The following is a 15,872-nucleotide window of genomic DNA, read 5'->3' as shown; positions in this document are numbered from 1 at the left end:
CACAGCTGGGTGCACGAGACTCTGGTCTCTGCTGCTGCATCCTGATTCAAACAAACCAGAGACAATTCAAAGACTTTCAGCTGGAAGAAAAGATGAATTCTAAGCAGACTGTCGGCAGCTGTTAGAACCACATATAAAACCAGTAAGAACACAGAGGATGATCTTTGCTCAGCTGTGTCACAAATGTTCATTCAGTTACACACTAAACGCAAATATATATATATGCAGATAGATAGATACTTTATTAATCTCTTTGCACGAGGCCCTATTTGTACTCTGTACAAGGGCCTGTAGGGCCTTGTGCTCAGCCCGTGGCACTAATAATGTTGGTGATCCTGACTGACCTGAAACAGGAACAGTTTAGTCTGATTTAATGTCAGAGTGAGATTAAAAAAATAAAAAAAGAAAGGCCTGATGTCTTTTTATACAGTGGATGTAAACGTCTGGTTTCAACTGGATAGATAGATAGATGGATAGATAGATAGATAGATAGATAGATAGATAGATGGATAGATGGATAGATGGATAGATAGATAGATAGATAGATAGATAGATAGATAGATGGATAGATGGATAGATAGATAGATAGATAGATAGATGGATAGATAGATAGATAGATAGATGGATAGATGGATAGATTATAGATAGACAGGTGGTGACCCAGACAAGGAAAATGGCAACCGCAAAGAAAAGGAAACTTTGGACTTAATTAGAAAGACAGTGAGTGAAGTATTGGCTGTGGGAATGTCAACACTTCAGGCCGAGTTAAAGAGAGACCTCTCAGAATTCCGTACATGTTTCCTGGAGGACATTAATAAGAAACTCGACGAGGTAACAGCAGACGTGAAGGCCCTAAAGCAACAAAACTATTAGCGTGGAAACAACAGGCAGGTAACACTATTCACAAAATAAGAGACCCTGTCACAAATAAGATCACTCGCAGTTGAGATGGAACATACACAGCATTTGAAACATACTATAAATCATTATAATCTCAGGAAAAAACGGTGAGCAAACACACAATTACTGATTTTTTGAATTCACTGGATCTCCCTGCACTAGGCAAAGAAATTAACGACAAGATAATTTCACCAATAACAACAAAAGAAATAGAAAAAAAGCCATTTCAAAATTGAAAACTAATAAATTACCTGGCACAGACGGCTTCCCCCCAAAGTGGTACAAATCTATGAACAAACACCTGCTGCCATTGATGGAGCGATGCTTTAACCAGACTTTAAGAGAAGGCCTCTCTCCCCCATCTTGGAGGGAGGCCTTCATATCAGTCATCCCTAAAGAAGGAAAGGACAGACTGAACTGTAAAGCGTATAGGCCTATCAGTGTTCTAAACACAGACTACAAACTCTTTACGACTATTCTGGCAGGTAGACTGGAAGCTGCAATGACCTTCTTAATAGATGAAGACCAAACAGGATTCATAAAAAACAGACCAACTCAAGACAATATAAGAAGGACCCTGCATATTATTGAACAGAATAATAGGAATAAGGCTCGTGCTGTAGTCCTCAGTCTGGATGCTGAAAAAGCCTTTGACTCGGTGGGCTGGGAGTTTCTATACCTAGTAATGAATAGATTTGGCTTCAGTGAGGATTTCATACACTGTATTCATACCCTTTATTCCTCCCCTACAGCAAGAATCAAGGTTAATGGTCATCTTACTCATTCAATAACTCTCCACTGTGGCTGCAGACAGGGCTGCTCCCTCAGCCCTCGTCTCTTCAACTTATTCATCGAACCCTTGGCCCAAGCAGTATGTCAGGAAAAACGTATACAAGGTATCNTCCACAAATCCTCTTACTGCTCTGCAGACGCTCAGCCAGCTTCTCCTGCTTCATCCTCCTCAGGAACAACACTGTGATCTGCTCAAACATCTCTCTGCTGCTCCTCTCATCTTCATCCTCCTCCTCATCCTCCCTCTGACTCTCGGAGCATTGTGGGTAATCTGGACGCAGAACCTTCTGCATCTTCTTCAGCTCATTCTTCACAGAAGTCACCATGTTGTCCTCCAGCAGCTGGAACATAGAGATCAGTGGATCATTAAAGTGGTTCATGGTCTGAACACGGCAGCATGGACACTGTTAGGACCTGAAGGATCCTTCAGCACTTCATCTGTTCTCGTGTAGTTCACCGTGAAGAGTCAGTTTGTACATGTACACACCATAAATATGGAGTCCAGCTCTGGTTGATGCTGCTGGTCAGACGGAGCTCTGGGAACCTCTGAGCTCTGCTGCTCAACTCTGTGGAGGGAACATCATGTTTAAGGAAAATAACTGACTCATTCATAATTAATAATGACTTATTAGCTGCAGCTCCACTGTCAGAGGAAGAAGTGGACATGAAGGAGTCTGTACTGTGTGGAGGGAGAATATCAGGAGCTGACGATCAGATCAGAGTCAGAGGCAATGACATGATGAAATTCCAGATAAGTTATCTGGTGGTACTCCTGATTTTAAATGAGTGCAGTTTAATCATTAAATGTAGTTAAACTACAGATCAAAACTTAAATGTTGTGGTGACACCCTCCTCTACTACGAAGCTCTGGACCCAGACAGGATTCATCTTCTCAGGAGAGTCAGATAAGAACAGAGTTCCGTTTGAAGTTCTTACCTTCCATCAGCAGGTTGTCCATCTTTAAAGACAACAGAAAGCGCCTTAGAGTGGTCAGACTTCATGGACACACAGCTGGGTGCACGAGACTCTGGTCTCTGCTGCTGCATCCTGATTCAAACAAACCAGAGACAATTCAAAGACTTTCAGCTGGAAGAAAAGATGCTCAGTAAGAAGGTCAGCATTTCATTCTGAGTTTCTACAGCACACCAAAATGCATTACAGTGCACCAACATGCAATAACTTGTACTAGCATGTCGCGACATGCACCAATGCCCAGTAGCATACCGATCAACCCGATAAACATGCACAAACCTACATAACAGACACTAACATGGACTGACATGTACAACACCCCAAACCCACTACTCCGCACTAAAACATGCTAACACACATTACATTCACCAACATATCACACAGCAGCAGATAGCGTGACAACATGCTGTGTTTGGATCAGATGTACAAAGTGGTCCAACCAGTTAACACACTTCCTACATTTTTCACTGATGAGAGCTCAGATTGGAATAAAACTGCTGCTGATTCTACCTGAAAACCACTAAAAAGAAAACATGCAGATCCTCTGACAGAAACTGAATAAATAAAAATTAGACTCTGCCAGAGAAATCTGAAGGGTTAACAGGATGCTGTGAAACTACTGTCAGTCCAGCACTGATCAGCATACTGATCCTGTTCAGACATGTACACATTCATCTGCAAGAGTTCTCACCTGCTGGACTCACCTCAGGTCCACTTAGAGACACTTTCCACCTTCATCTGTCGATGAAACACTGAGAGAAGAAGCTGCTCGTTCCTCCTGCGTCCTGGTTTGATCTGAAGATGCTGCCACGCCCATAAAACTTCAGCGTGCAAGTCCAGGCAGAGTGACAAGTGTTTTCTTTGCCACACCTCAGATAGAAAGTCAGTTCTGAACATTATTCTCTGGGCTGTAAATTACTCAAGAGCTGACAGGAACTTTCACTTTCTGTTTCTTTGTCCATTAAAACCTTCACATGAGTTGGAGTTGGACAGAAAAATGGGGGGAGGACATGTGGGAAAAGGTCATGAGCGGGATTAGAACTCATGACCTCCACATCGGGACTGCAGCCCTGTGCATGGGATGCCAGCTCAACCAGGTGAGCTATAACGGCGCCCCAAATGTGATGCATTCTTTGACAGGGAGCCAGTGGAGATTTTGGAGGACGGGGGTGATGTGATCACGGGAGCGTGTGTGGGTAAGGAGACAATAAAGTTCTATTCTATTCTAGATCTTTTGCTGTAAAGGTGGCGCAGACGGTGCAGGTCTGGTGAATAAGGTTCATAGAGCAACAGCTCAAAGCCACATCTGGCTGCTTCTGCCACCTTTGCTGTGTGGACAGGTGCAACAGCAGCAGCTCCAAGTTTTCCTGATTGCATATATATAGACACACACACACACACACACACACACACACACACACACACACACACACACGGTCCTCTGTATACTGTCTTAGAGTCTTGCTGCATTTGTTTTATTGAGCCAGTAACCAGGAGGGAAGAGACACCAGTCACCTGATGGACTGGTATCAGCATCAGGACCAGAGTCCAGCTGTTTACCACAGTCTGCGGAAGAGCACCTTACAAGATTATGAAATGTCCTAAAGAAGTCTTAAAATCAGTTGAAAGATATTTTAATAAGTGTCCTACAAATAAATAAAATATTCCAAATAAAGATTAGAATGTCAGAAAAACATGACTGATAATAAAATGTTTCTACAGTAAAATAATAAAATGGTCCAAATCTGTAAGAAAAATCAAAAATGTGTCGTGGAAACACGTTGCTAAAATGTTTGACAGTTAACAAGAAAATGTCCATAAAGCATCTGAAATATGTCCAAAATCTGAGAGGAAATAAAGAGTAAATAAAATATGAATGAAATGTCTGCTGTTTCCAGTTGATCCTGATAAAGGAGCTGCTGATTGATCTCTGAGCTCCACATACTGATGCTCTGTCCAGATGGTGAGCAGCTGATGTTGGACTTCACCATACAGATAAATAATAATAATATGATAAAGTTTCCACCTGCTGTGATTTGCTCATCTCTTCCTGGTTACTCCTGAAGTGCCCATGAGCTCTAAAGGTGGAATCCTGCTGACCTCTGACCTCCGGTCACATGAGCGGCGGCTTTAGTCAGTACCTGGATGGAGTTCTGAGCCGACAGAAGACGCAGAGCGCCGGCAGCTCGGAGCTCCGCAGCCTGGAGCCTGGAAACGGCTTCCCACAGTCCTGACACTGAAACACAGACACAGCTCACGTCTGTCAGCCTGCAGGTGCTTCAGTTTACGTGTGGTGGCTTTAAAACTGGATGAAAACTGGAGAAACTTCTTCATCTGAGCGTCGACCGTTTCTCACTGATCTCACATCGGTCTTGTGCAGTTTAAAGGTTCTGATGTTTCCTTCATCATCTGACTTTGTTCACTTCAGCTCAGAAAACTATGAAACCCACAACAAGACCTTCCCTAAGAGACCTCCTGAACTCTGACGTCTGTTTTATATTCCAGAGAAGTTCTTTCAGTACCAAGTGACCACTTGGTCAAATACAGATGTTTTCAGTCCAATGACTCTTTTTTCAGTTCAGGTTTTGTTTTCAAGTCAAACTCTCCTGTTTGGACCCAGACTGAAAATGGTTCTGAAGGAGGTTCTAAAGGTTCCTGCAGTCAGAACATGAACAAAGGTTCAGGTGGTCCTGCTAGTTCCTGCAGCAGAAAACCGTTTCTGTGTAATATTGTCCAGGGCCTCATAAACACCCTGAAACAGGCGAACAGGCAGCAGTCGGTTGAACTTGGTGACATGAACACTTGAGAACAGATGAGGAACCTTGAAGGACTCTGACCTTGAGGATGTGGGTTTCGGTTCCTTCAGTCTTCTTATTCTGCGTGAAGTCTGGGATCTCCTTCATGTTCTCAATGTCCCACAACCGAACCGTCCCGTCCTGCAGGTGATCAGTGGAGACAAGATCAGTGTGCTGCAGGTTCTACAGGGTTCACTTAAACTGAGGACGGCTGAAGACACAGAGCAGAACCAGAGGTCTGTTGTTCTGTCCCTGATGACAGCCAGTGAAACCAGCAGACCAACCACCTCTCTGGAGCTCAGACGAGTCAAAGATTCACCTTTTTAAAAACTCCACAGACGCGATTAGAGTTTACTGTTTTGGTTCCTGGAGACGTGTCATCCTGCAGGTTTCCTCTGCTCTACGTGTCTGACGGGGAGTTCAGGGATTCATCCTCACGTCCGACCAAAGAATCGCAGGTTTAAGGTGTGAATCTTGAATTCATGTCTGCATGATAAGAACCTGATACGTGGAGTCGTGGACGTCCTCCTCTGTTCATCAGGTGGCTGTTTCAGTTTCACAAAGATGGGGAACCTCTCTCCTCTAAAATTTCTTCTGCTGGGATGAGAACATCTTCAAGAACCAAAGAAAGACGTTGAGCTGCGTTCTACTGAAACACTTCAGGTTATCATGACCTGGATGAAGCTACACAGACACAGCTTTTAAGAGCCAATTTTCTGCCTTTTACTTCCTTCTTTTCTTCAGTGTGTTCAACAGCTGCCTTTGATTCACATGTAAAAGGCCTAATAACTTCACTCTGACTCATTCTGGACAAGCTTCCTTTCATTTTGGGTATTTTTTTGGCATTTTGAACTTTAAAATAATCAGTAGATTATTCAACAGTAGAAATAATTTAGAACCACAAAGACACAAGATGAAAGACTCCCAGTAACTATAGAGACACAACATCAGCAAGAAGCGACACAAAACAACCACAACGGAGACACAAAAAGAGACAAAACCATGTAACGAGGTAACGAGGTTCAAAATGACGAGAAAGTGATGAAAATGAGACACAATATGACAGCAAAGCCAAAGCAGTGACACCAAACAACCCTGAAGTGAAGCTTGAATAAGTCACCTGATTATTTTATGTTGATTGTTTTACTGTCATCAATCTCTGAGTCACTTTAAATGAAAACTGTCTAAATGTTGTGGTTTGTAGCTTCTTAAATGTGGATATTCTCTGATTTCTTGTATTTCAACATTTTCTGACATTTTAGAGAGACAGGATGTGGAACTGATCTGGTGTCAGTTTCTACCAGGTCCAGTGTTCAGACTGAGACACCTGGATGGATGTAGAACTGATCTGGTGTCAGGTTCTAGCAGAACCCAGATGTGTTCTTCCTCCTAAATGTCATGTGTCTATCTGCTGTTCTGGTGAAGTTCTGAGGCTCAGAAATGATGGAAAAAGTCCATTAAGGTGATCAATCTGGACCCTCCTCTGTGGACTTCAAGGACCTGGACCTCTGGAACATTCACAGTCTGAAGGTAGAACTCTGGTCAGTAGATAAAGGTTCTGCAGATACAGAACCGGCTGGTTCTGAGGGGCGCTGGCTGGTTTTGCTGCCTTGCTCAGAGGCCTTACCATCAGCAGAGAAGCTGCAGGAGCTCACGCTGCCTTCGTGGCCTCTCGCCAGCGTTGTCCCGCCGTGGGTTCGGAACCCTCCAGCCTGCAGGTCCCACAGCTTCAGCGTTTTATCCCAGGAGGCCGTGTACATGAAGCGCCCGCTGCTGGTGAAGCAGCAGTCGGAGACCACGTTGCCATGGTTACAGGGAAAACAACAACAGGAAGAGGGAGGACAATATCATAACAATTATAACTTTATTTGTATTGCACCTTTGAAAACAACAATTCACAAAGTGCTTTGACAGGTAGAACATAAAATGCAGGGCAGGGTGAAGACAAGTAAACCTAAATGATAAATAGAAAGTGCATGAAATCACATGTAAACACAGACCATAAAAGAAAGGACAGGTAGTTAAAAGCTGGTTAAAAGGACGACATCACACAAGGGGTTTACGAGAGAAGCTGAAGAGAAAATCCAGGATAAAAACAGATTAAGATCAGGAGGTTAGAAAGAGAGACTACAGGCAGTACAAATGTTAAAATGGATAAATGGGCAGAGAGTGATCAAACAGAAATCAGAGAACTTTAATGAAGGAGAATCTATAAAAGTGGGTTTTAAGAAGTGATTTAAATGCAGTCACTGATTCAGCGAGCCTTATCTCTGATCTCCTTATCTCACTCCAAAGCTGAGGGCACAACCCTTCATAGGGCACTCCGTGGAATACTTGGAAAATAAACATTTCAACCCTAGGCTGTTATTGGACAATACTACAAGATATTTTTACTTTTGTAACGTTAAAAAAAAACAAAAAAAACCCTTGAAATCAAGATAAATAAAGCTACCATATATGGTAACCTGCCCATCTGTGGTTAAAAAAAAGGGAATTTATAATAAATAAAAGAAAAAGCAACAAAAAATATTTATTTAGAAACATTTCAGTTTGAGGTGATGATACACAGCCAGTTACACAGCGTTCATAAAGTTCATCTAGTACTGTTGTTCTGGGGGTCGTGGTTTTGGCTCTGATCTAAAAAAAAACCCCACATCAACACGGAGTTCAATGCAAACCAGTACCAAAGCGTTTATAAAGTATCTGGAACATTGTATAGTGACCTTTTTCGTGAGGTAGTGATACTGGCACTGATATAAAAACTAAATCAAAGGTCACGTATCCCCATAAAGGGATAAACCAGATTTATTAAATCACATGGAAATCACGTTTCTGTTCAGTTTCATTGATCCGGAAACGTCTGTCGGCCACTCCCCGCTGCTCAGAGCTGACGGTTAACGAGAAGCTGACGTCTGGTTCTGAGCTTTGGTATCATTCATTTGTTATACTTGCATCTAAACAGGCTGTAGTTTCTAAAGAGCCCAAATTGTGCAAATTTACACGAGTATGACTGTGGACTGTAAAACGGCTTTACAACACACTGGATGATAGGTGGAACCAAATAAAGAATATGTAAAACTTCTTAAATGTGTTGTTGTGTCTCTACAGGTCAAGCTCGTTTGTCCAAAGTGTCAAAATGAGTCCAGGATGACTTGAAATGTGTCCAAAATGACAAAAAAGAGTCAGAAATGACTTAAAATTGATCCAAAATGACTCAAACTCAAGTATATATAGAACACTGGAGAAATGGAGGAAACAGAAATAAAGAATACGGACTGTTTAATATTTCTGTTGTGTCTAGAATCACTTTAAATGACTCCAAAAGTACTTGAAACGTATTTAAAACGACAAAAAATGGTCCAAAATGATTTCAACTGAAGTTTGCTGACCTTTGCTTCCTCTTGCCCACTGAAGGGCAAGAGGAAGCAAAGAGAAGAAAACGGATTGTTTAACGTGTCAAAACCTGAATGACTCAGAAGTTGTTAAAAATAACTCAACAGTTGTTCAGACTGACTTAAACTTTGTCCAGAATGAGCTATAAAAAAATCTAACACAGAACTAAGACGGAAATACGGGCTCCTTAACCCTGACAAAACCAGAACTAAAACAATAAACCGAAGGGAACCAGGACGTGTGACGGGTCTCAGGACCTTTCCTTTTCTGGTTCAGACTGTTGATGAGACAGTCCTGCTCAGTGTGAGCTCTGCTGTGACGGTGAACCTTATGCAGCATCCAGCGCCTGTGTTGTCAGAGTAAAGCCTTCATGGCATGACAGACAGAGGACCATCAGCTATTCCTCACCTGTCCATGGACACGGTGGTTTTCTGAGCCAGCAAGTCCCACAGTTTGAGGCTTCAGTTTGCAGACACCGAGGCGACTCTCTGGCTCTGCGGGTCGAAGCGACACTGTGTGACGGTGGACTGGTGGTGATCTGCGGGACAAAACACACCCAGTGACACTCCAGAGACGCTGATGCTGAGCTACAGCATCCTTCTGGCGTACCGCTGACGTGATGCAGCGTCTGTCCGCTGGAGGCGTCGCAGATGAAAACTACGTTCTGAGGATCTGCAGCACAAACCAGCAGCCGGCCGTCGGAGGAGGAGCTGCAGGAGGTGAGCAGGCCGGCCTGCCTCGACTTCCACTGCACAGCCAGAAGCAGAACGTCAGCACAAAATCAGAATACAGATGTTCAATGTGTTGATTGTGTCTCTATGGATCATTCTAGCCTCGTATTCTCCACCTCTTGCTGACCTGAAACTGTCATAATTGATAAAAACCTGCCCAGAGTGACTCTAAGTTATTTGGAATTATCTAAAAAATGTCCAAAATTATCAAAAAAAAAAATCCAAAATGACTTGAAATAAGACATAAATGTTGACAGATCCTGAGAATGTCCAAAATTAACTACAACCTGGCAAACTATACATCCCACGATAACAGCATTCAGACATCATGATGCTGTGGATGTGTCTGTAGTTCTGTAGCTCACATTGAGAAAAAGCATAAAAAATACAGTTAAAGTGAAAGTTTAGGACAGAAAACAGTAAAGACACTGAGTCTGTTATCTGATAGATAATGTCCTTTTCTGTTATTTCTGATCATCTAATAAACCCAAATATCTGTTCTGTTTAGATAAATGAAAGTCTAATAAAACTAAACTGGGTAAGAAGTTAACCTGCTGCCTTTATTCTCTGTTATTTTCCTGCCTGAAAACACAGAAAAAAAGTGTTTTCATGTGAACTTATAAAACAGAACAACAATAATAATAACTAGACAAATGCAGAAAACAAAGAGAGATCCAAAAGTCAAAACTTCTACCAGTAAAGGAATACTAAAACCACTCAGTGATGTTGTGAACGTAACCCACCACGGTTCAATACTGAGGTTTAGACCCTACAGTCTTATTTCTGCTGTGATTTCATCTCACTAATTTACATATTATTGATTCAAACCTACAGAAATGATCTAAAATACAACCTAACAGGCCTGTAACACATAGAGGCCGAGCCGCCAGCGTTCAGAACCACCAGACTGATAAATAAAACAGCTGAGAGCCAACTGGGTCGTAAACGGTCCTTTCTGAGTGCAGTTTGTTTCTACGTTATGTGAGCAGACGTGTGGAGCAGGTTGCAGGTTACCAGAGTGAGTCCCGTCTCCAGATCCCAGAGCGCCATCTTCTGGTCCCAGGACGCCGTCACCATCCTGACAGACACAAACACTGATCCTGGATCTGTTTGTCTGCAGCAGACTGTCACATCACTGCTGCTGGAGACTCCATGATGCAGCCACACGACTTCATTTGTAGAGAACTTTTCATCCAGATTAAACTCAAACTGCTTCACACAATGAAAAGACAAAAATAATTTTAAAAAAAACATCCCATAAAGAAACACCATCCATCCATCCATCATCTCTACACCTTCATCCTCACCAGGGTCATGGGGGGCGGAGTCTATCCCAGCTGACTCAGGGTGAAGGCAGGTTCACCTGGACAGGTAACCAGTCTATCACAGGGCTACACTTAGAGACAGACAACCAAGCACACTCACATTCACACCTACGGACAATTTACAATCACCAATTAACCTCAGCATGTTTCTGGACTGTGGGAGGAAGCCGGAGAACCCGGAGAGAACCCACGCTGCACGGGGAGAACATGGAGACTCCACGCAGGAAGATCCCGGGTGTCCTCACCGGGACGGCAACCGGCGACCTTCTAGCTGTGAGGTGACGGTGCTAACCACTGATACACCGTGCAGAACCAAACAGAAGAACATGGCTGTTTACCCCGTTTACTGTCACATTTACACTCTGACGACTGAGTCGAAAATGACTCGAAACGTAAAGTTACTGCAGATAGAGAACCAGTTGGTTCTGAGGAGGTTCTGGAGGAACTCTGGTCAGATTTGGTAGATTTCATATGAGATGGTTCTCCTGTCCAGCAGGTTACAGACCTGCTAGAATGTAGCTGACTGTAAATCTCCAGGTTGGGGAGACTCACCTGTTGCTGTTGGGGATCACAGCGACCTTGCTGATGGTCTTACTGTGGACTGCATCAAACGTCCTGAGAGGTCGACAGCTGTCCACGTCCTGCAGAGGTCAGAGGTCAACACAGCTTCATCCACATGGAACTACAGAGAGCTGCTGCCACTGTGTTCATGGAGCAGCTTCCACCACGCTTAGTGCAGCTCAACGTGGTCCACAGGAGATGGAAGGTCAGAGCAGGGAGAGGACACAGTATGGTTAGAGTAGAAAGGAACAAGAACAATAATGACACGACATCAGCAATTTAATAAAACAGATTAAAAGGACCCAGAAACAGAATAAAGCGTACTGAGATAAGAACAGTAAGAGTTAGCAGCAGACTGATGGAAACACGATGGACAGGAACATTTAGGATGAAGCTCAGCGTTCTGCAGGGTTCTAGTCCCTCAGTATGTGGAACATGTACAGCAGCAGCAGTACTAGTATCAGTACTATTAGCAATAGCAGTACCACCATCAGTATAATTAGTATTAGAAACAATATTAGTATTATCAGTATTAATACTACCAGTGCTACCAGTACTACCAGTATTACTACACCAGTACTTGCAGTATTACCAGTTTTACCCAGAGGATGGTGCTGCAGTCTGAGGAACAGCTCAGGATGAATCTGTCGCTGCAGCAGAATCGAGCTGCTGTTACTGAGTCACTGTGAGCTGGAAGCAGCTTCACTGGAACCTGCAACACGACAACACGACAACACAACACTGGTCACTGCACAAACACAACAACACAACACTGGTCACTGACTGTACTGAACAGACCACAGGAGGCCTGAGGGCCTCTGGTGTCTCCTTGTGCTGTTTTTTAAATGCTTGTGGTTGTGTTGTGTGTTAGTGGTCATGTTGTGTTGTGTTGTGGTGTCTGTGCGGTTCCAGTTCTAACCCTGTAGCTGGTAAACCTGTTCAGTATCTGTCATGTAATTCATGAATCCCTCTGTTTGAATATAAAACCTTAATGTTGGACAAACTTTGTCAGATAAAAGATAAAACCAGTATAATCTTGTATTTAGACTGCAGTTCTGCTGTCAGAACAGAACAGTGTTAAACAGAAACATTTAGCTAGCTCAGAGTAGTACCAGTACTACTGAGTATGTACATATTTATCAGTAAAACTACCTCTCAGTCAGACCTTACTGAAGTATTTAAATACCTGCAGTGAGCTGGTGTTTAAAACGAAGCTGTGGCTGGTTGAGGGTTATTTCTAACTTTAGATAACTGCTCTGAGTCTGTTCTTTCCTGTTCTTAAACACATCCTTAGCCGCCGAGCTAACATTAGCCGCTGAGCTAAGGTTAGCCGCCGTGCTAACGGTTAGGGGTGTTTTACCGGAGGCTCGGGGCGCCACCCTCCGGCGGCTCCGCTCTGCTCCTCTCCGCCTCCTGAAGGCTCCTCCACCGACAGAGGGTCCAGCTGTTTAGACGACATTACCCCAGACTTTGGGTAAAACGTTTGTTAGGCTAAAGACGCTTCAGCTAGCCAAGCTGTCAGTGGCGGCAGTTACCATGGCAACACTACCACCACCGGCGGGAAGCAGTGCTGCCTTCAGGAACGGTCGGAAAAACGGCTTCTCACAGTGTAGTGAAGGGTTCAGGGGGAAACGGAGCCTCCGCTGATGAAGACAACTAGTTTTAAACTAATTACACTAAATATGAATCATCTTCTTCGTGTTTTCAATGTTTTACATTCATTTAGTACGTCATGTTTTCGTCTCCTCATGTCTCTCCTTAATTGTTCCAAACAGCCCCTGAAGAGTCAAAACTACACAACAATCAGCAGGAAGCATCAACAGCATCTCAGGATAGGACCTTAAAGTCAAGGACCTTAACACGAAATACCAGCATCAAAAAACCACCATAAAAATATGACATATTCTTGTTTTCATCCACCTTCACTGAGTGCGTTTCAACCAACATCCATCCTGATAACAAACAAATAGTCATTGATTTTTGGGATTGTTCGTTTCCATGTCAATGATTAACAATCAAATATTATATATTCATATTTTTTCCACTTTCAAGATTCTTGATCACAATCTTCCAAATATTCATTCATTTTCAGGATTTAAACCTTTTAAGTGCCAGTTTGTTTACATTCAGCCTTGTTTTATGGAAAGAAAACTAAAAAATGGTTTTTTTCAAACAAAACTTTTTTTTTTTTTTTTGGGGGGGGGGGGGGGTTTACATTGTATATCTATATAATAATACATGAATTATTACCAACAACACTGATTCTGATGTGCAATTTTCATGCAGATTTTGAAAATAAACTTACATTGAGGACTTTGACAAAAATGACTGCAATAAAAAATTTAAAAAAAACAGCCATAAAAATATTTTATATTAATGTGATCTTCAGTTTTCACCAATAAAACTGCTAAACCAGCAACAGCCTTGATCATAACTAATAAATATTCACTGTCAGGACTTTAACTCTTCCCTGTTATTTTGTTTTAAAGCCACTGCTGGTTTTTATGATTTAAAAAGTAAAAACAACAACAAAATAACGATATTGTCTATATAAGAAATGCTCAAGGGGATTATTTTTTGGATTATCATGATGTAGGACACGTTAGTCATGAGCAGCAACACATCAAAGAAGTTCACATCTCTACAAACCTTACGAACCCGAACCCTTCAGGACAGAAACTTCAGCGTCGCAAAACACTAGAAAATCATTCTCATTTTTGTAAAAAACAAAAACTGAATTATTTTCCGTACACTAAATCCTAAGAAGATTTTTAAAGCTGTCACAGTGATCAGCAACAGCAGGTGTTAAATATGTTCTAAGGCCTCATTATTATTGGTGCAAGTCAGATTTTAAATAAATAAAAACTCACACTCTGGATGTTAAAGACAAAAATGCTCCCATCGGTATTATATTCCACTTTGACTGATTTAAAACCTTCAGCCCACATCATCGGCACCAAGTCTTCATCCACTCTCTGGGTTTTAATGCTTTCAGTGTTTGTTCACATATTTCCACTGTTGCATTGAAGAAAATGAATTCTTTTCCATCCACTAAATGCTCAGAGGACTTGTTGATTATCAGATGAATAAAAACTCACACTCAGGACCTTAAGGACACAAACGTCCCCGAGGCTGCACGACGGTTAGTAATCAATGTTTTATTCCATCATTTAAAATGACAGCAGCTTTTTAAATCGATGTGCAGTCTGCTGATGGACGTCCTCATGGAGGACAAAGCTGCTGCTCATCACCAGGTCTGATGGGAACGAACGCTCTTCAGTCTGGAAGCAAAGGAAACACATGAAAGGATTCACATCAACAACTACACACAGGTCAAAAAACAAAGAAATGGAGGAAATGTTCAACGACATTCAACGTCTGCTTTACTTATTTCTTAAAATCACTCTTTTTTTAGACTGAACTGCAGTTTTTGGGGTAAAATTCTTGAGCAGCTGCTTGTGTTCAGAAACTAAACACAATCAGGATGCTTGAGAAAGTGCAGTCAGTGGCTTTAGACAGTTTCATCCATAAACGGCTCTGATTCTCTGACGATGAATCAGTGAAACAGCTGGATGCTAGTTCACCAGCTGATAAGTCATCGGTGAACGTCTGCAGATGAAACTCCGTCATAAGGTGAGTCTCAGGTGTTTCTGACCTTTTCAGCAGCTCTTCCGTGGACACGTGTCCGTCGTCGTCGTCGTCGTCCTCTGAGCTGCTGTCCGACGCCTCCTTCTTACTCTTCTTCTGCTGCTTCACCTTGTGTTTGTGCTTCTTCTGTTTCTTCTTCTGCAGACAAAACAGAAGCTTCAGTCGAGAGAAGCAGCAGCTGCTTTCATCTGCCCACCTCACCGTCACTGCTCTACCTTCTTGTCCTTCTTGTGTTTGTGCTGCTTCTTGCTCTTGTGTTTCTTGTCTTTGCTCCTCCTGCTGGGTTTCTGCTCCTCGCTGACGGCGCCTCCTCTGGCTGAACAGGGGAACAGCAGGCGGAGGTTAGTCCACATTTGTACAAACACATCTGGTTTTCCTTTGAATGTTGCCCCAAGTCGAGTTGTTTGTGTGACAGTCAGATCAGGAGAAAATATTTAAGTGAACATTTTAAACGCTGCACAAAAGACCTGAACAACCAAAGTGTGCAGTTTTATGTCAGATATTTATAATGATTTCTGTCACAATCTGGTTATTTAGAAAGCTGCAGCAAGTTCCTGCTGTTTTGTGAGAGTCCTCGTGTCCCTGACTTTAGGTCTCTGGCCTTACTTTGGTGGCTGAGTTTACCTGATTTTAAGGACTTCTGAACCCTCTGAACCAGAGGGAAGGTGATGATATTTATCAAAACGCCATAAAAAGTACAAAAACACACCATTTATGTTGAAATAACCATTTGTGACGTGCGTCTCCAGGAGGAA

General features: G+C 42.6%; 2 protein-coding genes across 2 annotated transcripts; both read right to left on the bottom strand.

The window, feature by feature from the left end:
- Positions 1–4,777: 4,777 nt before the first annotated feature.
- Positions 4,778–12,928, bottom strand: LOC103376262 (WD repeat-containing protein 88). Its single transcript, XM_008306640.1, is given in 9 exon segments — positions 4,778–4,900; positions 5,502–5,600; positions 7,028–7,272; positions 9,262–9,390; positions 9,462–9,600; positions 10,598–10,661; positions 11,461–11,549; positions 12,071–12,181; positions 12,830–12,928. Coding segments are annotated over 9 exon segments (1,098 nt in total).
- Positions 12,929–14,607: 1,679 nt separating this feature from the next.
- On the bottom strand, positions 14,608–15,808 carry LOC103376261 (protein PXR1-like). The gene is made up of 3 exons (XM_008306638.1): positions 15,333–15,808; positions 15,125–15,255; positions 14,608–14,750 (listed from the first exon to the last, which is right to left on the bottom strand). Exons 1-3 carry the CDS (start codon positions 15,468–15,470, stop codon positions 14,717–14,719), a joined length of 303 nt encoding a protein of 100 aa, XP_008304860.1. The 5' UTR covers positions 15,471–15,808; the 3' UTR covers positions 14,608–14,716.
- Between the last annotated feature and the right edge of the window lie 64 nt (positions 15,809–15,872).

The sequence above is a fragment of the Stegastes partitus genome, unplaced genomic scaffold (assembly GCF_000690725.1).
Source record: "Stegastes partitus isolate 25-593 unplaced genomic scaffold, Stegastes_partitus-1.0.2 Scaffold3746, whole genome shotgun sequence".
Lineage (NCBI taxonomy): Eukaryota > Metazoa > Chordata > Actinopteri > Pomacentridae > Stegastes > Stegastes partitus.
The sequence above is the reverse complement of the archived record's forward strand: the minus strand, read 5'-3'. Positions and strand labels throughout refer to the sequence as shown.